Here is a 24,404-nt window from a genome sequence, read left to right as displayed (position 1 = left end):
AGGAATAGTGTCCCATCTCTGGTGTCAGTGGGAGGAATAGTGTCCCATCTCTGGTGTCGGTGGGAGGAATAGTTTCCCATCTCTTGTGTCTGTGGGAGGAATAGTGCCCCATCTCTTGTGTCAGTGGGAGGACTAGTGCCCCATCTCTTGTGTCAGTGGGAGGAATAGTGCTCCATCTCTGGTGTCGGTGGGAGGAATAGTGCCCCATCTCTGGTGTCAGTGGGAGGACTAGTGCCCCATCTCTGGTGTCAGTGGGAGGACTAGTGCCCCATCTCTGGTGTCAGTGGGAGGACTAGTGCCCCATCTCTGGTGTCAGTGGGAGGACTAGTGCCCCATCTCTGGTGTCAGTGGGAGGACTAGTGTCCCATCTCTGGTGTCAGTGGGAGGAATAGTGTCCCATCTCTGGTGTCAGTGGGAGGAATAGTGTCCCATCTCTGGTGTCGGTGGGAGGAATAGTTTCCCATCTCTTGTGTCTGTGGGAGGAATAGTGCCCCATCTCTTGTGTCAGTGGGAGGACTAGTGCCCCATCTCTTGTGTCAGTGGGAGGAATAGTGCTCCATCTCTGGTGTCATTGGGAGGAATAGTGCTCCATCTCTGGTGTCATTGGGAGGAATAGTGCTCCATCTCTGGTGTCATTGGGAGGAATAGTGCTCCATCTCTGGTGTCAGTGGGAGGAATAGTGTCCCATCTCTAGTGTCGGTGGGAGGAATAGTGTCCCATCTCTTGTGTCTGTGGGAGGAATAGCGCCCCATCTCTGGTATCAGTGGGGGGAATAGTGCCCCATCTCTGATGTCAGTGGGGGGCATAGTGCCCCAAGGGCCAGGTAAAGGCAAGCAAGGGACCACAGTTTGGAGACGACTGGTGTAAAGGAACCATAAAGTGACAGAATACTGTAGTATCAGTTTAGTTTGAACCAAGGAACTATTCCATTCACATCAGTGCTGCTTTGAAAACATGCTACTGCCCTGGTTCACACTGGTTCAATGCAGGAAATGCACAAGATTGGCTGCGGTTCTCTGCATTCCACTGCAAAGCAATCGCACGGCATCCAAGTGATCTGCTGCAAGATTACCATACACCAGAAACAGAACACAAAAAGCAGCGTGATTGCCAGAATTGCACCGTATGAGTGTGATCACCCATGTAATGGGATTCAGGTGCGGAAAAAAAGGATCCTCTACCATTTTGGTGCGGATGCGATTTGAGCCATACACAATAACTTAAATCGCACCCTGCAGACATATGTGATGTGCACAGGAATGCAGTTTACATGCAGTGTTCCCCACACACCAGTGTGAACCTAGGCCGCAACTTCAAAGCCCCTGATCAGTGCGATTTTACAGTGCACCTCCTGAAACTTGCGACTTCAATTAACAGAAGTCTATGCAAGCCAATGAAATCCCAAAAAAATAGTGCAGGAAACTTTTTCAGAGTCGCTGCGACTTAAATGTTTTGAAAAGTTCCATTGCAATAGGTGTCATGCGATTTTGAATTGTCAAATTACACCAGTGCTAACCAAAAAGATGCCCTGCAAGTGCCAGACACCTGTCATGTGATCACTGTACACCTGTACTCTGATCTCCCCCTCCCCCCCAAACTCCATACAATCACAACAACCAAAACCACCTCCAACTAAAGCGCTGATACAGCGACTGAGCGCACATCTCCACGCAACAAACACACCAGCAATCTCAGCCTGGTCTTGTGAGAGCCCACCAATCAGCGAGCCCTTTCACTTCCGCTCCACCCCGCCTTCGACCGCTCTACAATCCCATTGGCTAAACCGCATCAAGCCTCCGCCGTTCGGTCAACGCCTACTGCTCCGGGAGGCACGCCCACCTTCGATCCTCTTGTTGGGAGCAGAGGACTAGAAGGTTCTGTTCGCTCCTCCGGTTTAGTCGTGTCTGTGGAACCCGCTGGAAGAGACAAGTGACCCGGACAGAGCGAGACACCGGCAATGGCAAGTTTCAACAAGGGACCAGCGTACGGACTCTCCGCGGAGGTCAAGAACAAGGTAACGTGTCCCCATAGCGGACTATGAAACCGTTATAGGGGGGTGACCCGGGGGGGTACCGAGACCGCTGAGAGGGGGAGGTCATGTGACCAGGGCAGACAGCCAATGAGTGACGGAGCTGGGCTATTATGTGCTATTTGATGGTAGGCTAAAAGTAGAGGGGCTCCAATCTACACCAACAGAAAGAACTTGGAAAAGTACAGTATATATATATATATATATATATCAGATAAGCATAGAAATTATCCTGATGGTATTTACACAATACTAAAAGAAAAAAACAAAATTTTATATATATATATATATATATATATATATATATATATATATATATATATATATATTATATAAAATTTTGTTTTTTTCTTTTAGTATTGTGTAAATACCATCAGGATAATTTCTATGCTTATCTGTTTACTAAAAAAAAAAATATATATATATTTCTGTATGGGATGCTGCACCCTCCTACGTACGCTTGCACAGGCCAGATTTGGTTCCCCCTCCCCCACCTCCAGTGGGAATTTGAGTCTTTTCTGAATCCTGCTGATTGAGCAAAAAAAAAAAAATCTGCTCTCTGCTTTGTGAACATAAATGTCCCTTTTAATGGCTTATCCTCCAATAATTGCAGGCTGGTGATCAGTAGGCGTTTTTCCTCCCATAATTTATTTTCTTGGACATTGCGTTTTTTTTTTTTTTATGACCGATCCAACTTTTTTATTTTTTTTTCCATCCTGGAGAAAGGACTGTGTACTCCTTTGTGTTGGGACCAGGATAGTTTCACCACGAAAGATTTGCATAGATTGGGGCTTATTGTGAGCCTTCCTATGTGTGAGTATTGTGATCTCTCCTGCTGTTGAAGTCTCTTGAACTCTGAAGTGACTTTTGCCCTCTGGGACAGTGAAAAGGATTGCATTGTATGTGTTTTTTTTTTTCTTCCTCGGCACCCTGGCATGACTCTTCTGGATTGTCCAGCTTCTAGAAGTGGAACAGCAATGTGGGAATGTAAAGAGCAAGGTCTGGAAAAGTAAAACTCGCCAGCTGTTCCCCATCTGCACAGAAGATGACCCGACGTTGACGGACGTCCACCTCCTCCATACGTTTCAGTGGGAGCTTTGTAAAGGAAACCGAAAAGGATGAAGGTGTTGCCTGTCTGGTGGATGTTAATTAGCCTTGCCTCCGTAGTCTGGGAAAATTCAGGGGGAGAAAAAACCCCCTCTTCTCATCCCTCCCACCCCTTCCCCCATCACATTCCTGGGGCATTACCTCATGGCTTCTGGGCAGGGGAAACATCCAATGGTGTGGGCTCCGCATACAGAATGTTCATTGTCTCCTTCCAGCATCTCCAGCCAAACTGCAGAAGCACAAAGACTTGCTGCTGGATTTCACATTTCCATAACCCCTTCAGCACTTGTTTTTTCTTTTCCCTTTTCAGACCCAAGTTTTAAACTGTTAATTGTATTGGACATACTCCTAATTATTTCTTTCAAATTAGGCACTGTGCATATTTTTTTTAAATAAGCCTGACTAAGGTTCCGTTTTGTCAACTAATTTACCAAAATTTAAGCAAAGACTGTATAAATCTTGGAAGCCAGGTTGGCAATGCTCCTTTAAAAATTAAAGCCAACATCAAACTTTTTTGAGGTTTTCCGTAGTCCTGCTGGATTCCCTGAAAAATTGGTCACCTTTTTGAATACTTCACTGTAGAGATGCACAGATACCAGTTTATTAAGATCGCGTACCCAGTGCCGATCGCGACCTCCCTGGGGCCCTAAGCAAAATGACATGTCGCATTAAATTTAAGTGGCGGGGGGCGCTGCCGACAGTGAGGGGGTGTTCTGCTGTTGTAAATGAAATCTTACATTAAAGTGAGAAGCAGGGGTACTGGTTTCTTACCTCTTCTCCCGTGCAGCCAGCGAGTTGAGAAGCGTGGTGAGGGGGCAAAAATGACTTCTCACCAAGCGGGTCCTCTAGTAATTTGGGGGGCCCTAAGCAGCTTGCAGAGTGAGCCTATATGGTGGATCGGCCCTGCGCGTACCTATACTTTTTCTCAAGTACTCGTCAATACCGATACCTACTTTTAGTGCAATGTGACAGTTTTTTTTTTTTGTTTGTTTTTTGTAGACTAATAAAAAAGATTACAGTTTTTATTTATAATTATGAAGAACTGCAAGACTGGGTTCACATATGTGTAAGATTTCAGCCCCCTTCAGTGCGACTTTGTTCAGCGGTTCAGGTGCGATTTGTCGAAGTGTATGACGATGAAAGTCGCACCTGAACCGAAATGGGAGCATTTTGCTTGAGTCATTTTATGCTTCGTATCAGTGCAATTCTACCTTTATTGTGCGGCTTATTCACAAATTAAGCTGTTTTATGCAACTTAGATTAAGCCCTGGTGCGTTTTGACATGTCAAATCGGCGGCATTTGCCAGCAATCCTAATAGGTGCGACACTGCATCTGCGGCGCTGCACCGATTTCAAAAAGTAGTTTGTTTTACAGGCCGCGATTTACATCTGTGCAGAAATCAGCCGAACTCGGACTGACAAGCGGGAATGATATCGTGCGCGTTCAAATGAACTCGTGCAGCTTCATTCCCGCAGCTCGGTGTGGACCTGGGCTTAGGCTCGGCTCACATTATGAGCCCATTAATTTTGAATGAGCGCAAATTGCACTAAAGACGTGCATACAGAAATTGCAACTGGATCACGTGGTGGTGCCTGCAAACGCAATGTGTTTGCTACCTGCATTTGAGGTGCTGAGACTTCATTGCCACCTGCTGCGGCCGACGAGGGTAGTGCCATTTGAATGCGGTGTGGGAAACGTGCATGGATCGCAACGTTTCCCACACTGCATTTGTTTTATTTGTTTTCCTAGCTATAAGATTAGTTGGACTTCGTGGTGAAAGATATTTCTGTTTGAATAGTATGGCTGCCCGCTGAGGAGAAAAAGGCTGATGAAAAATACCTCCATGATTTTGAAGAACTCTGATTTAGTGGATGAAAGACTGGTACACTAATCCCCAGCATGTGGCAAACCGGCTGACGTTCATAGACTCAACTGTCTTGTCTGATTTATATATTTATTTTAACCTCTCACAAGTTCTCATGCAATTTCCTTTTTTTTTTTTTTTTTTTTTAGTTTGTTTGTTTGCTAACTGCAGCCTTGTTTACTCTGTGCTGTTAGAAATTATAGGTAACCATAGAGTTGCGTTTTACAGCATAGAAATTACAGGGATATTCCCAAATGACACTTTAACAAGCATTTCTCTACAATATTTTTGGGAATTTCTGAACACTAAACCTTGTGTACTTGTGTAAATATTGGTAGTACAAACTGCTTTCATGTTCCTAGCAAGGTCTTTAATATGTGCATGCCATCTGAAAAGTGTCATTGAAATCCGAAGCCCCCCTGGAGAGAATAATAATATACAGGATTTATATAGCGCCAACAGTTTGCGCAGTGCTTAACAAAATTAAAGCCGACATTAGTTGCATTACAATTTGGTGCAAGAGGAATCTAAGGGCCGTGCTGTTGGTTGTATTTGAAAACCAATGTCATATCAGAAGCCCTTTGTGTGGCTACCGGTCTACTGAGACTGGCTACCGGTCTACTGCTGATTATAATCAGTTTTTATTGATCTCTTGTACACAGGCTCTGAAGGTAGACATGAGTGAGAGTTGGCCAGATACTTTATTATTTTTGGATGACGCAGCTGGAAAACCTTTTTTAATCACAATAAAGCCCCATTTTGAGAAGCGCTGTAGAAAGTTTGCAAAGGGAAAATAATTGATAAAAAGGTCATTTCCTTTGTGGTCAATCAAATCTCTTAAAGCTGTTTTATGCCTGCAAAAAAAAATAACTAAGGGAAAGGCATAATGAGCTAGTATGCATTACATACTAGCTCATTATGAAATGCTTGCCTTAGACTGAAGCACTGTCATTGCTGAAGGAGCCAGCATGTTCCCTCAGCGTTTCTTCCGTTTTCACGGCTCTGTCATTGAGTGGCTGTAGCCTTGATGACGTCACTCCCACGCATGCGCACTGGAGCTCTCTTTTCCGGCAAGGGGCTTTATTTTTTTCGGCAGCATCCGCCGGACCTTCAGAGCGCATGCGACGCTGACAGCGGCTGCATGCACGGTGAATATCTTCTAAATCGTACAGGTTTAGGAGATATTCATTTTGCCTACAGGTAAGACTTATTCTAGGCTTACCTGTAGGTAAAAATGTGAAAGCGTGGTGTATACAACTGCTTTAATGACTTCAATTATAGAATGTTGCAGGTTGGCCTTGCTGTAGAAATGTACCAGGAAGCTAGCAAGACCTATTTTTGGCTGCAACATTGGGTCCTCCATCCTGTTTGTAGTTGGCTCACCACAAGGTGGTGTATCTTGAGTTATTGTTGTCACTTAATGAGTTTGGCTGACACTTCAGTGCTGTAGGCCCCATTCATGCTTCATTGAGAGGGAACGTGTGTTCCTGTCTGCATTTTTTTTTGCGTTTTCTGCCGGTCATGCACCCCTTAAAAAGGAATGCCTAATGTGCCAAAGAAGCTCCTGCACCTTTTTTTGAAGTGTCTGCACTTTTTTTTTTGTCACTGCTTCCAGCCGTGTGGGGCCCCCAAATGCACATTTTGCTGGGATTTTAGCATTACCTGGTATCGCCATTCAGCATGCGATTTCAGATATGCAAAGTGTAAATGGCACCTTCTAGTCCAGGTCTTCCTACCATAGTTGTATGCATCCACACAAATGCTAGGCCACTCTGGTTGATAGGCATTTATACTGTCACTTTGTTTTTGGCTTGTAGGGGAAACAGAGCACCTAGACACTCTAAAATGGAGAACAGACAAATGTGTACAGCAGCCTGGATTGAACTAAACCAATGGCCACAGTACTGATCACCTGGGTCTGTTTATCTGCGTAACATGTCAGGTTGTCAATGTTTCATGAGCAGGATGTTCTGCGGGGGTTGTGTTGACCTTTATAAATCAAAAGCACAGTGACTAACATAGGGCTAAACAAATTTTGCTTTGAATCTAGGAGCCAGAAAAATAAATTAAATGGTGATAGTCCCAATTTTTTATGTCACATGTTATAACTGCAAAGGTCTAGGAATCCCCAAATTTCAGTAAAAACACCTTTAAACTTCATTTTAAGGGGGAACAATTAAAGCAATAAATCACCCAATTTATTGGTTAACTGCAAAAGCGGAGGTTGCACCAAGTAAATACTCAACATGTTAAACCTTACATTTTGCACGCCCCCATGAAATGGTATCAAACTTTAGTACCCTATATTTTCCATAGGCAATGCTTTAAAAGCCCCCTATAGGTTATCAGTTTAGTTTTACGAGGGAGGTCTGGTGCTTAAATCTATTGCTCTCATTCCAGCGTGCGCAGCGATATGTGTATCGCAATCGATTTCCGGTGTAGGCTCCCAATGCGTGCATTTACGTGTGTGTGTGTATGTGGGGGACCTTGACCCTGCATGCCTCCCCTGTGCTGCACTAAATATAATGCAATCCACATCACACTGCATTACATTCTTTCCCAGCCTTCATGGTCAGAGAAACTGTCAACGGGGACCTGGAAATTGGGTCCCTTGCGAGTCACCAACAACAAAGTTACACACGTCCCACTGTCCTTCCTCCCTTCTACCTGCTATGCCGGTCCCAGGCCAGCAGGGGGTGGGGTTGTGCACACGGGGGGTGTGGAGCATTCGGGCAGCAGGACAAACTTTCTTGTTGCAATGGTGACCCCCGTGCCTGTTTTTTCCCGAGCTCTGGACTAACAGGATATCTTCTTTTATTGTGAATAAAGGAACTTGACTGGTCACCATGGACTAATGAAGAGAACATATTTTCTAAATATTTTATACACTGGTGGAACATGGAAGCTGCCATCACTGGCTTGGTTATCCTTCATAACTTGGGAGTCACTAACCTGGAACATGCATGCGGTTTCCAGTTTGTTTGCTTGCAATGGATGGTGGCCCTGAGATTTGCACTTTCTTTTTTATAAAAAGAAATGAAAAAGCAATGTTATCCTTCATAAATCATTCGGACAGGCTCGAAGACTTTCTAAGGTATTTTAAGTGGAGTTCCAGTTTTTTTTTTTTTTTTTTTTTTTTTAAAGTCAGCAGCTACAAAAACTGTAGCTACTGATGCTTAAAGGGGTTGTAAAGGTAAAAAAATGTTTTCTTAAATAGCTTCATTTACCTTAGTGCCGTCCTCCTTCGATTTTTGCTTTAAAATGTCCTTATTTCTTCTGAGAAATCCTCACTTCCTGTTCTTCTGTCTGTAACTCCACAATGCCAAGCTGCGGTTTCCAAAGCGAGCAAAGTCCTTTCTTGTATAAGAGGGGTATGGACTCCAGAGAGAGATATAATTTTGCCCCTGTTCAAATCATTAGTAAGACCTCATCTGGAATATGCAGTTCAGTTTTGGGTGCCAGTTCTCAAAAAGGATATCGGAGAACTGGAGAAAGTGCAGAGAAGGGCAACCAAACTGATAAGAGGCATGGAGGAGCTTGGCTATGAGGAAAGATTAGAAGAACCAATTCCCCCCTTATTCTCTTGAGGAGAATAAGGGGGGATATGAGCAACATGTACAAATATATAAGGGGTCCATATAGTGAACTTGGTGGTGGTGTTCACTTTACGGTCAACACTGAGGACAAGGGGGCACTCTTTACGTTTAGAGGAAAAGAGATTTCGTCTCCAAATACGCAAAGGTTTCTTCCACATTTTTACAGCTCTTACTGTGAAACAGACTCCCTCCAGAAGTGGTTCTGGTCAGCTCAGTAGATTGCTTGAAGAAAGGCCTGGATTCTTTCCTAAATGTACAGAATATAACTGAGTACTAAGATTTGTAGGTAAAGTTGATCCAGGGTAAATCCGATTGCCTCTCAGGGGATCACAATTTTTTATTTTCCCCCTGCTGTTGCAAATTGGATCATGCTCTGCTGGGGTTTTTTGCCTTCCTCTGGATCAACTATGGGTATGGAGTTGGGTGTATGGGATTGTTCTGTGTTTTTTTTTTTTTTGTTTTGTTTTGTTTGTGGTTGAACTAGATGGACTTGTGTCTTTTTTCAACCTCACTAAATATGTAACAGTAATGCGAGGCTTTCTCCCTGGTGTGGAGTGTTGTGCTCGCCCCCCTCCCCTGGAATACAGGAGAGTCAGGACGCTCTCTAACCCGCTCTCTTCTCCATCTGAAACGTAGAGTGTCCTGACTCTGCTGTATTCCAGGGGAGGGGGCGAGCACAACACTCCACACCAGGGAGAAAGCCTTGCATTACTGTGTGGAGTTAAAATAAAGAAAAAACCGCGCTAGTTGAAAAAGAGAAGTGCCTAGCTGCTACATACAAACAAACAAACAAACAAAGCCAGCAAAAATAGTAAACGAAAAATGTAGCGCTAACAAATTGTGACTCCAAAAATATATGATACCATGTGAGGCAACAACATTCATCTATGTGTGCATCAATGATCGCTCAGATGATGCTTGGCATAAAGAAAAAAGTTATAGTCTATATTTTGAAGTTGAGTGAACATCAATTGGATAATTAGTGCAGAAAAACAGGTGAGCTGCTATCCAGCAATTGGGATACAACAGGTATACAAGTTGTCTGTAGAACTCTATGAAGATCACAATCCAAGGTATGGAGTGGAACCGGGACCACTAAAACCGGGATGAGACCATAAGTGGGACTGGAACTCCAAATGACATGGACAACAGGAACCAGCTGTGCTTGAATGGTGTGTTGGATCAATGCCAAGAGCTCTGAATACGATCCTTAGACCATCAGCCAGGAGGTGCAGGAAAGGATGTTGCTCAAGCTCCCAAGAAGTCATGGAATGGATGATATAGAATGGAATAAGGAACTCCAATAGTGCAGGTCAATTAAAACCAAAAGGTTTATTGATAAAAAGTCGTCATAAACAAAATATGACATGGATAAAAGTGATCACGTACAAAAATAGCCTCACATGGTATCATATATTTTTGGAGTCACAATTTGTTAGCGCTACATTTTTCGTTTACTACTGTGTGGAGTTAGACAGAAGAACAGGAAGTGAGGAATTCTCCGAAGAAATAAGGACATTTTAAAAGCAAAATGGAAGGATGAGGTAAGTGAAGGAGGACTGCACTAAGGTAAAGGAAGCTATTTAGGAAAACCAATTTTTTTTTTTTTTTTTACCTTTACAACCCCTTTAAAGCACCCACAAGTTTGTCGAAAATTGAATCGATGGCCAGTCTTTTGACACCGCTGTAGCTGTACATTTTCCTGAAAGTCTGACAGGTGTAACATTTTGGTGCCCACCGAGGAAGCAATAGATGCTGAAAAATGTTCATATTTGCAGAGTAAGGAAAGTTGAGCACTATTGAAAGGAGGGATTAGACACAGATATGGCAACAATTATGTTAAACACAAAAACGAACCATTCTGATTTCAAAGTGTTTGACTCCTGTTTCTGATTTTGTAGGTTTGACTTCAGTTTAGCTGACAGGAGGTCCCATAACTTTGATATTTGCATTGTCTGGAAAGTTGAACAGGAAGTCAAGATTATATGAACTCTTGGGAAAACTCTTCTTTGACATATTCTTTTTTTTTTTTTTTTTTTTTTTTTTTTTTTTGAATTTCAAATCAGTTTATTGAAAGGCAGTACAGTACATAGCATGAGCCTCCAGCACAACCTGGGGCTAAAAGGTATACATACAGTACAGAGACTAAGGTAACAATATTGTCAGAAGGAGTTTAGTGCAAGGACATCACATATACATGTAATAGGATAATTTCACCACTTTGAGACTAAAGTCTTCAAAAGGGAGAAAACGAGAATAAGAATGCGATCAAAAAAAAAAGGAATAAAATGGCACCTGGTACTGACTGCATTCCCGGCACCCCCAATGGGTTCATACTGTGCCTAAGAACCAGTGAATGCGTTCAGCTCGCAATGTGTGCCTAACTAGGGTAAGAATGGACCCCCTATCCCGGAATAACAGAAATTTCCGAGACCATGGGCCCATCCCAACGTAGGGATTAACCTAGCCTATTTCCATATTTTAGTAAAAGCATGAGACTCCTGACGAGAGCTTACTTAACAAGCAGTAATCTCCAGTGCTCACTATAACACATAAACATAAACAAAGAAGAGAGAAGATAAAGTTCTCTACTGTAGTCTTTTCAAGATGCAACTGCCTATCATACCTTAATATATTTATGGAGATATGTAAAGGAAAAGGAAGAGAAAGAGGGTAAGAAAAGAAACAGAGAGACAGAGGAAGACCAGAAAGAAAGAAAACATAGATTAGTGTCGCCAGCTACGGACTATATGATTCGCTCTATACGTCCCAATATCAAAAATAACAGCAATCCAAAAAGGATGGATATCCCCCACCTTCCCTTATCCTTATAACAAAGAGATGCCTATATATCTAGCCCAGGGTTCCCATACTGCCTCGAAAGATTTGGAAGAATTGAGTATTGTACTGACCATTTTCTCCTGGTGCATGATCCAAGAGATTTTCCTTTTGGTCTTCTGGAATGATACAGAAGGTTGTTTCCACGCCCCAGCCAGTGTGATCCTAGCACCAGTGAGCAAGAAGGCTATCAATTTTTGAGTGTATTTGGTGGCCTGTGGGACATTAACCCCCAATAACGCTATTTGTGGAGATTTGTCCACCGGTATCCCGGTCACCTTCCTAATGAGAGAGAACACTTTGTTCCAAAATCCCCTGATTTTAGGGCATTCCCACCAGGTATGCAACATAGAACCCTGGGCTAGGCAATTTCGGAAACACAATGGAGAAGTGGTTGGGAACATTGCAGCTAGCTTGCAAGGAACCAAATACCACCGCATAAATACTTTGAGGTTAGCTTCTATTAGAGAGATGTTGATGAGACCCCTAGAAGCCCTCAACCCTACCTCATGCCACCTCTCCATGGTCCATGACATCTGTAGATCCCTCTCCCACGCCTCCATGTAGGAAGATTTGGATGTAGGTTCTGATGAATTGTATACAATGGAAATGCCACCTCTTTGTTCTGTAAAATTGATGCACCATTTCTCATAAGGAGTAAAGTCAGGGGGATTTGGCTTATTTTTCCAGATTGAGTTAATAAATTGAGATATTCGGGAAAATCTATCTTTTTCTGTATCCGGCATTCCTAAGGTCCCCACACAATGTGCTAACGAGATCAGTCCCGATGGGGCAAGAAAGTGTCCAATCCTGTAAAGTCCCTTGTCCGACCACCAGCGATAAATTGTAGAGTCCCCCCTCGGATTAAAATAGGGATTTTGAAATAGATTAGCCAAAGGTTGTATGGCAGAGGTTATAGCTGGAGACTTCCGCAATTCGTCCCAAAGCCTGAAGGCTTGGGAGAGTGTAGGGGCCATAATGGCCGGTCTCAGTCTTTGGGGACACCAAAGCAGGTCATCCAGAGAAATGTGAGGAACTGCCTGTCCCTCCATCTCCATCCAATCCGGTTTCTCTCGACCGGAGTAGATAGAAGACAACTGAGCCAGCCGGGCTGCTTGATAGTAGCGAAAGAGATGAGGTAGTCCTAGACCCCCTTTAGTTATGGGCCCATATAAAACATTTTGGGGCAACCTGTATCCTCTACCACCCCACACAAACTTAAGCACCCTTCCCTGAAATTTTTTAAGTTGATCTTTCTTTATTGCAATGGGGAGAGATCTGAATAAATATAGCAGTCTGGGTAGGAGCGTCATTTTAACAGAATTAATTCTCCCTAGCCAAGATATTTTGTGAGTGGCCCATGTTTTTAGGTCCATTTCGAGTTTGCGGTACATAGGAGGAAAGTTAGCCTGATAAAGATTTTCAAATCTGTTAGTTAGATTTATCCCAAGGTAGCGAATGGAAGAAACAGCCCACTGGAATTTGAAGGAAACCTTCAGATTCTCTACCATTGTGGATTGCAAATTTATATTTAAAGCATGTGATTTGTTCATATTCACTCGCAATCCCGAGACATGTCCGAAAGATTCAAGTACTTTGCAAATGGCCGTCAAGGATGTATTTGGGGAGGTAACAAAAAGGAGACAATCGTCAGCAAACAAAGCACACTTATGAGTGTGTTGTCCACAACAAACACCAGTAATGTCTTGATTAGATCTAATGGCAATGGCCAAGGTTTCTATTGCCAATGCAAAAATCACCGGTGACAGGGGGCAACCCTGCCTGGTCCCTCTTCTAATCTGTATCGGATCTGAGAAGTATCCCTGTAGTTTGACCTTCGCCTGTGGTCCTGAATATAAGGAGCGCAGTATACCCATGAAACTCTCTCCAAATCCCCACCTCCTTAAAACCTCAAATAAGTATGGCCACGATATAGAATCGAAGGCCTTCTGAAGGTCCAGTGAAAGGAGCATTCCCTCCTGGGGATGACCTCCATCCCACCCCGACTGCAATATTGAGACCACATCAATCGCCCGCCTGATCTGGTCCGGGCCCTGTCTCCCTGGTATGAAACCTACTTGATCTCTATGTATATAATGGGAAATGAACGAATTTATTCTGTTAGCCAAAATTTTTGTGAGAATTTTCATGTCGTTATTGATCAGCGAGATGGGTCTATAATTTTCAACTAATTCCGGGTCCTTATCAGGCTTGGGGATAACAGATATGAACGCTTCGTTCAGATGAGGGTGTAGGTCCTCCCCCGTTCTTTTGGAGTTGAAAAACCTTGTAAGGTGAGGGGCCAGGGTATCGGCAAAGCTTTTATAATAGGGGTTTGAGAAGCCATCCGGCCCCGGGGCCGAACCGCCCTTCAGGTTCTTGATCACCTCCAATGTTTCCCTCACGGAGATAGGAGCCTCCATGAGTTCCACATGCTCCCTGTGAAGGCTAGGAATAGGTAGCTTGGCAATATAGGACTGAATCTCAGGAATCCCAGCTGAGTCATCGGACTGGTAAAGTGTAGAGTAGAAACCTTGGAAGGTTTTAAGTATGTTTTCAGGGTTGAGGGTTGTAGTCCCGTCCCGAGTTTTAATTTTTGGGAGAGAGAATGTGCGATAAGTCGGTGATAGTTTGGTGGCCAGCATAGTGCCCATTCGATCCTTATGTTGGTAAAATTTTGCTCCGCTCCAACCCAGGGACCCTTCCGCCCTTACGGTAAGCGCTAGATTAAGATTAAGTCTAGCGGATTCCAACTGGGAAGTCGTAATTGTTGTTTGTTTTTTTTTGTGCTGTTTGCAAAGTTCTGAAAATTCCTTGTCTAATTTTTCTATTTCCAAAGCTTTGGCCTTTTTCAGTTTAGCAGCAATTTGTATCATCTTACCTCGGATCGAGGCTTTATGCGCGGCCCACAAAGTCTCAGCTGAGATCCCTTCTACATCATTTAAGCTAAAGTATTCCTGTAATGCTTTCTCAATGTCCATGATAACATTTGGGTTTTTAAGGAGGGTTTCATTAAGGCGCCAATGAAATTGACGATAGTCACCTGTTCGACCTCGCAGGGAACAGATCACCATTGAGTGGTCGGAGAGAGACGTATCCTTAATAAGTGCTTTAGTGATCAGGGGGACATGCCTCGAGGTGACAAGAATGTGGTCTATCCTTGAATAGGAGCGATGAGGGTTGGAGAAATGAGTATAATCCCTTTTAGAGGGATTAAATTCCCTCCAGACATCCACAAGACTTCGTTGGAAGACCAGCTTTGCTAAGTGTGAACTAATCCTAGTAGGACGGGTTAATTGTGATGATAAAGGTCTGGACTTATCAAGACTTTGATCGAAAGCCACATTGGAGTCTCCTCCAAATATGACTATCCCCTCCAGTAGTGAATCTAAAGTGTTAAACATATCTTGAAAAAATTTAAGTTGGCCTCTATTAGGAGTGTAGTAAGAAACAAAAGAAAAGAGTTGCTCATCTAACCACCCCTTCACTAGAATAAATCTGCCGTCCGGGTCCCTGTGTATCAGCTGCGATTTAAATTTACAAGATTTAGCGAAAAGAACTGCGACCCCTCTGGTCTTATCCTCAGCATTTGCCAGGAAGAACTGTGGGTAATGAGTGTGGATGAACGAAGGGGAGTAACTTGCAGGGAAGTGGGTTTCTTGTAGAAGAAGTACTCCCAATTTTTGTGAACGATAGGATTGGAACACTTTCCTGCGTTTGACCGGGGAATTCAGGCCCTGGACGTTGTGGGACACCACTCTAAGGAGTGGAGACGGAATGGTATTACGTGGCATAACCATTGGAACACAAAATCATATCATAGCTATGAGAACTTACCCCGGACGGTAGGAGGCGTGGGATCCGAGAGCAGACGATACCAGTGGGACCATACCCCCGAGAAGGGCATGGAAGGTGCTGTGTCCGTAGACTGGCGACAATAGAGGACAGACTAGAAGAACAGGAAAGAAGAAGAAAAATGCATATAATAAAGCATATTAAATGAAACCAACGAGAGTGGTGGGGGGAAATCCCCAACCCCCTCCCGCCAAACAAAACATTCACATAGCCCAAGTTAAGGGCTACCAGTCCAACTCCCGACTGCGAAGTATCCACAGTCGAAGGTCGGACGTGGGCACAAGGCGTCTGCCCCGGCCATAGCCATCCCTGAGAGGAATAAGGCTCATAAAATTATCATAGTTATGTAAATCCAGAAAAACTGTAACATAGTAGAACTTGTAGAACGAGGGCAGCCGGAGCCCTTTGATCAGGAATATACTTAAATCAAACACAGCAACATGTAATTCTAGAACAGTAGCATATTGCTAAATTTTGCATCTATGTTCAATGACCATGAGTCAATGATAACTAAATTGAGGTTCTGAGAGGGCTAAAAATAAGTGTAGATGTTATCAAAAAATACCAAAAAATACCAAAGGAGTATTTATCTCAGATTTTCTCACCAAACTGGAACAATCAAGAACTTGTATAAGTAGCCTAGTAGTACTGAAAAGCCAAAAAAAAAAAAAACAGGCAATAATAAGATTTGCAAAAGTCGATCCTGAGGAGGAGCAATAGCAAACGGAATTGGTTGAACATATTTTGGTCCAAGTAGACCAGAGATTCCCCAATGAACTTGGGAACTCCTGGCAGAGAAGCCCCCATAAGGGACATCTCAGGAAACCTTTAGAAGGAAAGCAGGTGTGTTGACATGAAAAAGTCAAGTCGCGGCTGATTCTTTTATGCGTCTGCTTTTGTTAGACTTCCATGGCGGCGAAATAGGGCTAGTGGGAGTCGGCCTTTTGGACGATCCTGTCTGTGGGGCAGAAGTGTCCATTGCTGGATCCAATGAAATGAGCTTCAGGGACAGTAGGATCTTTTCTCCCTCAGCTAGGGATGTGAAGGAATAATTTTTCCCATTAATGGAAAATTTCAGGGCAAATGGAAAGGCCCACCAATACCGAATTTCCTTTTGAGACAGAACAGATAGCAGGGGCTTCAGGGACCTATGCCTCTGGATGGTTAGGGGGGATATGTCTGCGAAAATTTGAATGTTGAATCCTTGAAACAAGATGGAGGGGTGTTGACGTGAGGCTTTCATTACTTCTTCTTTCACTGAGTAGTAATGTGGTTTTACTACAATGTCTCTGGGTGAGCCGTCCTTCCTGAGAGGGCCTAAGGATCTGTGTGCCCTGTCCAGTTCTAATTTATGACCATTAATTGACGGCAAAAGGTGCTTTAAGAGGTCTTGAAGTGCTGTGGGAACATCCAAAATGGATTCGGGGAGCCCCCTGACCCTAAAATTCTCTCTTCTCGAACGATTTTCGAGGTCGTCAATTCTGTTCAAAGCAGTGTCCAGTTGTTCTTGTAAAGACTGTATATGGTCAGTGTTCTGGTTGGCCCTGGAAACTGTGATATCCAATTTTTGCTCTATCACCTCCATTCTGGATCCAAGGTTTTGGAAATCAGATCTAATATCATTAGTTATCTTATTAGCAGTAGTGGCTAAGCCCCTTTCCAGCAATTCAGATAGTTTTAAGAAAAGTTCCCCTGCGTTTTGAGGCATAATGTGTTCCTGGCTGCCTGAGGAGAATATGGCGCCTGAGGGGGACAGAGCGGCTCCCATATGGGTATTATGAGGGACAGAGTGCTGCTGTGATGGGTTCCCTTTATGAGGCTCTGAGGCAGCAGATGAGAGGGACAAGAGGAGAGGAGCTCCATGTGCAGCCATTTCAGCATAAGAGACCGGGTTCTGGGATGCAGCCTGTCTGCCCTCCTGCTTTCCCCCAGCGTTAGCGTCTGTTACCTGAGGTGCGGTCGCCATTTTGGATTCGACCGCGACCTCCGTCGGCGTATAGCTTGTCCTCCGGTCCCGCCGGACCGAGCTGCTGTGCATGGGCTAGTAGCCCTGAGGTTCCCCGAGATGTACAACCAAAATTATCGGCTGCCGGCTGCCCTCGTCCGAGGCTAGGACGGCGGAATGGCCGGGGCAGTGCGGAGCTCCGAGCTTAAGCCGCCATCACGGGAGCCTCCGCGCATGCGCCCCCCTCTTTGACATATTCTGTGACTTTGACCTTTACTATACTCCTTTTTACTAACCTTGGAGACATGAATGCACAACATTTGCGCTCATGCTGGCGTGTTGATCTATCTATATTTCCATCTAAGGAAAAGCTGGTTTCTGGATCTAAGGAAACCAGTTGAGCGACGGGAAAACATAGTAACTCAGCTGTCTAATGGAGTTTGGAACAATTCCTGGGGCAAGTGCAGCTTCACTTTTGGCAATCGGCTGTTTAGAAATCCTTTTAGCTATTTTATTCATGTGTGGGTCCCCCCCCCCCTTTTTTTTTCCCATTCTAGTTTTATAAGTGATTGTGTGACCACCATTGTAGTTTTTTTTCTAGGTTTAATAGGGATTTTTAAGTACAAAGTCTAGTATGACTAGGGGAAAATATGAAACCCAAAGCAGTGCTGCCACATAGGTGTGTGTGTGTGTGTGTGTGTGTGTGTGTGTGTGTGTGTGTTTTTGTTTTTGTTTTCCCATCCATTTTAAAACTTGATTAAACCCAAAATGAACACTTTAATATACTGTACCTCACCAGTCCTTTAAAGCAATTTGTAAAGTCTCACAAATTATACTTGCCTGCTTCGTGCAGTGGATTTGCAAAGGACAGCCTCGATCCTCCTTTTTCTTGGGTCCCTCTTTGCTGCTCCTGGCCCCTCCTTCCTTTTGAGTGCCCTCATAGCAAGCAGCTTGCTATGGGGGCACCCACTGTGAGTGAGTGAGAAACTTGTATAGTGCAACACATGCGAACTGAATCGCCTCGGTGTCCATTTCCTACTATATTTTGCCTTCAGAATAGATGGGTTTTGAGTTTTTTTTTTTTTTTTTTTTTTTTTCCTGAAGGCCTGGTGATTCACTTCCGTTCGGATGCTGGTTGGTAAAGCGTTCCACAGTCTAGGTCGTTGGACTGCAAATCTTCGTTCTCCTTTGGACTTGTAGTGGGTCTTGGGTATCTGGAGTAGATTTTGTTTAGTAGAACGCGATTGGGGTTGTGACATTTTAATTTTTCACATAGATATTGGAGGGCACTTCCTTGTACACATTTGTGCATCAGGCAGAGTGCCTTAAACGTAATTCTGTCTTTTACGGGCAGCCAATGAAGTGATCTAAGGGAGGAGGAGATTGATTCCCAGATTTTTTTTGCCTGTTACAAGTCGCTGTATTCTGGGTGACTTGTAGAAGAGCAATTTGGTACTTTGGTAGTCCGAGGTAAAGGGCGTTTGCATAGTCGAGTCTGGAGTTGATTATTGTTCCCCCTCCACGACTGCTATGTCATCTTTTGGGATAAAGGGAATTAATCTACGTAGCAGGCGCAGTATATGGTGGGATCCGCTGACTACTGAACTTATTTGTGCATCCATTGACATGTCGGAGTCAAAAGTGACTCCGAGACTTTTGACTTTGGAGCTAGGGGCGATGGTTTGTTCCAAAATGGCCGATCTCGGTGAAGCTGAAACTCTCTGTGGTACGGGCCCCCCCCCCCCCGTTAGGATTATTTTTTGCTCCACCTCCTCAGTTTCCGTGCTGAATGTTTGACGCTGCTGCCGCCTGTGGAATCGGTGATTGATGACCTGGCCCAGCCCATTGGTGAGTATGGGGTCCTATACTCTGATCCGTATGATTACTCACCTCCCTGCCAATCTTATGCAACATACATTCATTTGATTCACTACTTGTATTACAGATATAGTAAAGCTTTTACCCCTGAAGAGCGAGCATGGTCTCGCGAAACGTCGTCGGGTAGTACTGATGCTTGCACATTTTTCTGATGTTTGTATATTTGTTGTATACTGTTTACCATGTATGTGGATTTTGTTTTATTTTCATATTGCATGCATGTTTTATCGACCTGCATTCATTTCTGTTTTTATATGCGCAACAAATTGTAATCTACTTTTTTTTATACAATCGTAATATTTTTTTTTTTTTTTTTTGCTTGCCATACTTGCCTCACTCAGTCTCAGGGCAAACCCTATGTATATATCCTGTTTGGCTATGGGACAGAAAGTGAAGGGAAATCTCCCCAATGGGACTCAAATGGAGGGAAAAAAAAAAAATCTGACAGGGGTTAGAACCTTCCCTTAATCCAAAATGAAGAAAAAAAAGTTTTGCCCATAGTTCTACTTTAAGTGCAGGTTTAGCTGGTGGTTGTAAAGCAGCATACTATATGCGTGGCACAGAAGGTATGATAGGTTTGTAATAGCTGAGAAACCTGCTGAACAGGATATCCAAATAAGTAAAATTTGCTCTTATGTTGCAAGCTAAACTCCAGGCGTTTATAAGATCCATTGATTGATCAAGTTATGGTTGTTCTAGCTAGATGCTCCACTTTTCTTTGCCCCAGTTATTTATGTTCCTAGGATTTAATAGTAGTTTGCAGATTGGTCAAAGAAATAATCTGAAATGGGGCTAAAAGTGCCCACTCTCAGATTTAATCTGCTGATGTGTACATCCAAATCGGAGGAACAGTTTAGGAATTGCAGCTCTGAAGAATGGCCTTCCCCTTTTCAAGGGACCAAAAGTAATTGGACAATTTAATCAAAAGCTGTTTCATGGCCATGTTTGGGCTACTCGTTCGTTATTTCTTTATCAATTAAGCATGTATATTGCTGGGACCCTACATCATGCATTCAAACGAGCTGTCCATGCAAGTAAAACTGGCAATTGTAAGGCTTCCAAAATGAAACAAATCCATCAGAGATAACGGCAACATTAGGAGTGGTCAAATCAACAGTTTGGTACCTTCTGAGGAAAGAACGCACTGGTGAGCTTGGCAACATAAAAAGGCCTGGACGTCCACAGAAGACAACAGTGAAGGAAAATCACAGGATCCTCTCTATGGTAAAGAAAAACCCATTCACAACATCCAGACAAGTGGACACTCTCCAGGAGGTGGGCAAATAATTGTCCAAAGTCTACAATCAAGAGAAGAATTCACAAGGCGCAAACCATAAGCCTGAAGAATAGAAAAGCCAGATTAGACTCTGCAAAAAAACATATTTTTTAAATGGGATATTGGCTGCATAGGGAGTGCATCGTTTTCAGTGAGTCAGCAAACTCATGGACTTGTAGTCTCCCATTCACAGATCTCTGTAACATGATTTTTTTTATTTTTATGAAATGATTATGCTGGTGAAGAGGGGGGGGGGGGGGCGGGGAGATGCCCCAGGGAAGAACAACCCTGCAGTTTAGATAGGGAGGGTGGGTAGTCGGTGGAATGTGACCTTTTTAAAATATGGTTGTGGCATTAATCAAGGTGGACTATGCATATCGTGTCTCGGTAACAAAAAATAAATCACCCTCTGTACATACTGTAAGTACAATTTAAAGAACCTAATAATTGGTTTATTGTAATCTATTTTACATGTATAATGGAAGGGCCTGAAAAATGCATTCCTTTACCTTGAGCTACCATTAATGTACAGTTGGATCTATATACAGTATCTGACATAAGCGAGTACACCCCTCTAATTTTTGTTAAATATTTTATTATGTCTTTTCATGTGACAACACTAAAGAATTGACACTTTTTGCTACAAAGTAGTGAGTGTATAGCAGTGTAAACTTGCTGTTCCCTCAAAAAAACTAACCCCACAGGCATTAATATCTAAACGGTTGAGTGAGTGAGCACACCCCTAAGTGAAAATGTCCAAATTGGGCCCAAAGTCAATATTTTGTGTGGTCATCATTATTTTCCAGCACTGCCTTAATCCTCTTGGGCATGGAGTTCACCAGAGCTTCACAGGTTGCCACTGGAGTCTTCTTCCACTCCTCCATGATGACATCACTGAGCTGGTGGATGTTGGCGACCTTGTGCTCCTCCACCTTTCATCTGAGGATGCTCAATAAGATAGACATGCTTTTTCAGCAAGGCAGTGGTCGTCTTGGAGGTGTGTTTTCGGGTCGTTATGTTGGAATACTGTACTGCGGCCCAGTCTCCGAAGGGAGGGGGATCATGCTCTGCTTCAGTATGTTGCAGTACATGTTGGCATTCATGGTTCCCTCAATGAACTTTGTCTCCCCAGTGCCGACAGCACTCATGCAGCCCCAGAACATGACACTTGCACCATCATGCTTGACTGAAGGCAAGACCCACTTGTCTTTGTACTCCTCACCTGGTTGCCGCCACACACGCTTGACACCATCTGAACCAAATAAGTTTATCTTGGTCTCATCAGACCACAGGACATTGTTCCAGTAATTCATGTCCTTAGTCTGCTTGTTTTTACTAAACTGTTTGCAGGCTTTCTTGTGCATCATCTTAAGAAGGGGCTTCCTTCTGGGATGACAGCCATGCAGACCAATTTGATGCAGTGTATGAGCACTGACAGGCTGATTCCCCCCCACCCCTTCAACCTCTGATGCAATGCTGGCAGCACTCGTACGTCTATTTCCCAAAGACTACTTCTGGATATGATGCTGAGCACGTGCACTCAACTTCTTCGGTCGACCATGGCGAGGCCTGTTCTGAGTGCAACCTGTCATGTCCAAACCACTGTATGTTCTTGGCCACCGTGTTGCAGCTCAGTTTCAGGGTCTTGGCAATCTTCTTATAGCCTAGGCCATCTTTATGTAGAGCAACAATTCTTTATTTCAGATCCTCAGAGTTCTTTGCCATGAGGTGCCATGTTGAACTTCCAGTAACCAGTATGAGTGAGTGAAAGCGATGACCCCAATTTTTATACCTGAGACCTTATAACCCTAACGAGTCGCATGACACCAAGGAGGCTAATTGGGCCTAATTTAGACATTTTCACTTGGGCGTGTACTCTTGTTGCCAGTGATTTTTGACATTAATGGCTGTTTATTTGAGGGGTCAGCAAATTTACATTGTTATACAAGCTGTACACTCACTACTCACTACATTGTGGCAAAGTGTAATTTCTTCAGTGTGGTCACATTAAAAGATGCAATAAAATATTTACCAAATAATGTAAGGGGGGTGTACTCACTTTTGTGAGATGCTGTATATTTGGACACCGTCTACGGAAGACGGTGGTGGATGATTGCAGGGTCCTCTCTATGGTAAAGAAAAACCCAGACAAGTGAAGGACACTCCAGGAGGTGGGCGTATCATTGTCAAAGTCTACAATCAAGAGACGACTTCACAAGAGCAAATACAGAGGGTTCACTATAAGGTGCAAACCATTCATAAGCCTGAAGACCCGTTCTGGAAAAGCATTCTTTGTACGAATGAAACTAAGTTTAATCTGTACCAGAATGACGAGAAGAAAAGTGTGGAGAAGGCTTGGAACAGCTTGTGATCCAAAGCACACAACGTCATCTGTAGAACATGGTGGAGGTAGTGTGATGGCATAGGCATGCATGGCTTCCAGAGGGACTGGGTCGTTGGTGTTTGTTGATGTGACAGACGGAACCAGCCGGATGAATTCTGCAGTGTTTAGAGATATTGTCGGCTCAGATTCAGCCAAATGCAGTTGATTGGATGGCGCTTCACAGTACAGATGGACAATGATCCAAAACACAACGCAAAAGCAACCCAGGAGCTTTTGAAGAAAAAGTGGAATATTCTGCAATGGCCGAGTCAATCACCTGATCTCAACCCTACTGAGCATGTCACTTGCTGAAGGCAAAGGCAGAAAGGCCCACAAAGAACTAAAGATCGCTGCAGTTAGAGCCTGGCAAAGCATCAGAATGGAGGAAACCCAGTCTTTGGTCATGTCCATGGGTTCCAGACTTTCACCTGCAGTTTCACACAGAAAATTGGATGGAAGTGTCTTTTCAAGCAGTATTTCTTGTTTTATGTTCTATTGCTTAACTATTCTATCCGAAATAAAGTACTTAAACTTGTCCTCAGATTGCTCAAACAGCAGATTTTTCGAATCATCAGTGGATTCTGCCTGTTTTTCCTTCCTGTGTGATCCTTCCTGTGTGGTGTGATCCGGTCTGATGAACAGCTGAAGGTGATATCCTCATCCAACAAGACGGAAGCATCCCTCCTTGATCGAGGTGATCGTTTATCGTGCCCGGCAGGCTGATGCACACGCTCTAGAGATCTCTATAACCTGAGGTCCGGTAAGCGGCAGTAATATTCTTTTGGCTCTTTTGGCTGAAAATAAGACCAAGGCTCCTTCCAGATACTCCATTGAATATTGCAGTAGCCATTGGATTAAATCCTAGAAGTGTCCTATTTTTATGCTTTGGGACTTTGTTCTTTTTTCACACAATGAACATTTAGCACATAATTTACTTTGAATACATTCGTCTCTTGTTGTTCACTGTTTTTTGCGTATTTTTATATGCACAATCATTACTGATTTGACTATTTCACATAGGGATTTCTATGACACGTTATTGAAATTTTGGTTGCGCGCTTGTTTAAATGTATTATATATATATATATATATATATATATATATATGTAATATATATATATATATATATATATATATGTATGTATGTATGTGTAATATATATATATATATATATATATATATATATATATATATATATATATAGTGATACTGATACTGTTTGGGGCTATAAAATGTGAATGTAAAAGAATTCACACATCACGATAATCCCTGTAGTCAATTGGCCATTGTTTCCAAAAGACATGGTGTAAAAGCCACCGATGTCGGTGGTTAATTTTTCTCGGAGCCTTTGCTGATGTCAAAGGCATGAGTCCTGTCTCCTATATTCTAGATGAGCTTGGTAATCCACTGTTGCTCAATGACCGCAACGGACATGTCTTTATAAATAAAAAGATCTGTTCTTATGGAATTATGTGACCTGCAGTTATCCATAGGGTGCTGAATGGCAAGTTTACTAATGCCTCGTTTCCACTGAGCGGATTGGTTCGGTACGCTATTTTGGGTGTTTCCATTATGAAAGCGTGCCATAAAAGCAAACCGTACCGGACCATTCTGGGTCCTGCTTCAGATGTG

At 43.3% G+C, this 24,404-nt stretch overlaps 1 protein-coding gene across 1 annotated transcript in view; it reads left to right on the top strand.

The window, feature by feature from the left end:
- Positions 1 to 1,835: 1,835 nt before the first annotated feature.
- CNN3 (calponin 3) overlaps positions 1,836 to 24,404 on the top strand; it is a 62,352-nt gene continuing 39,783 nt past the window's right edge. Inside the window, exon 1 of the mRNA XM_040359968.1 lies at positions 1,836 to 2,014. Within this exon, the coding sequence (XP_040215902.1) occupies positions 1,958 to 2,014 (57 nt within the window). The 5' untranslated portion in view covers positions 1,836 to 1,957. The remainder of the gene's footprint in view (positions 2,015 to 24,404) is intronic.

This window comes from Rana temporaria, chromosome 7 (genome assembly GCF_905171775.1).
Source record: "Rana temporaria chromosome 7, aRanTem1.1, whole genome shotgun sequence".
Lineage (NCBI taxonomy): Eukaryota > Metazoa > Chordata > Amphibia > Anura > Ranidae > Rana > Rana temporaria.
This window is presented reverse-complemented; position numbering and strand designations above follow the sequence as displayed.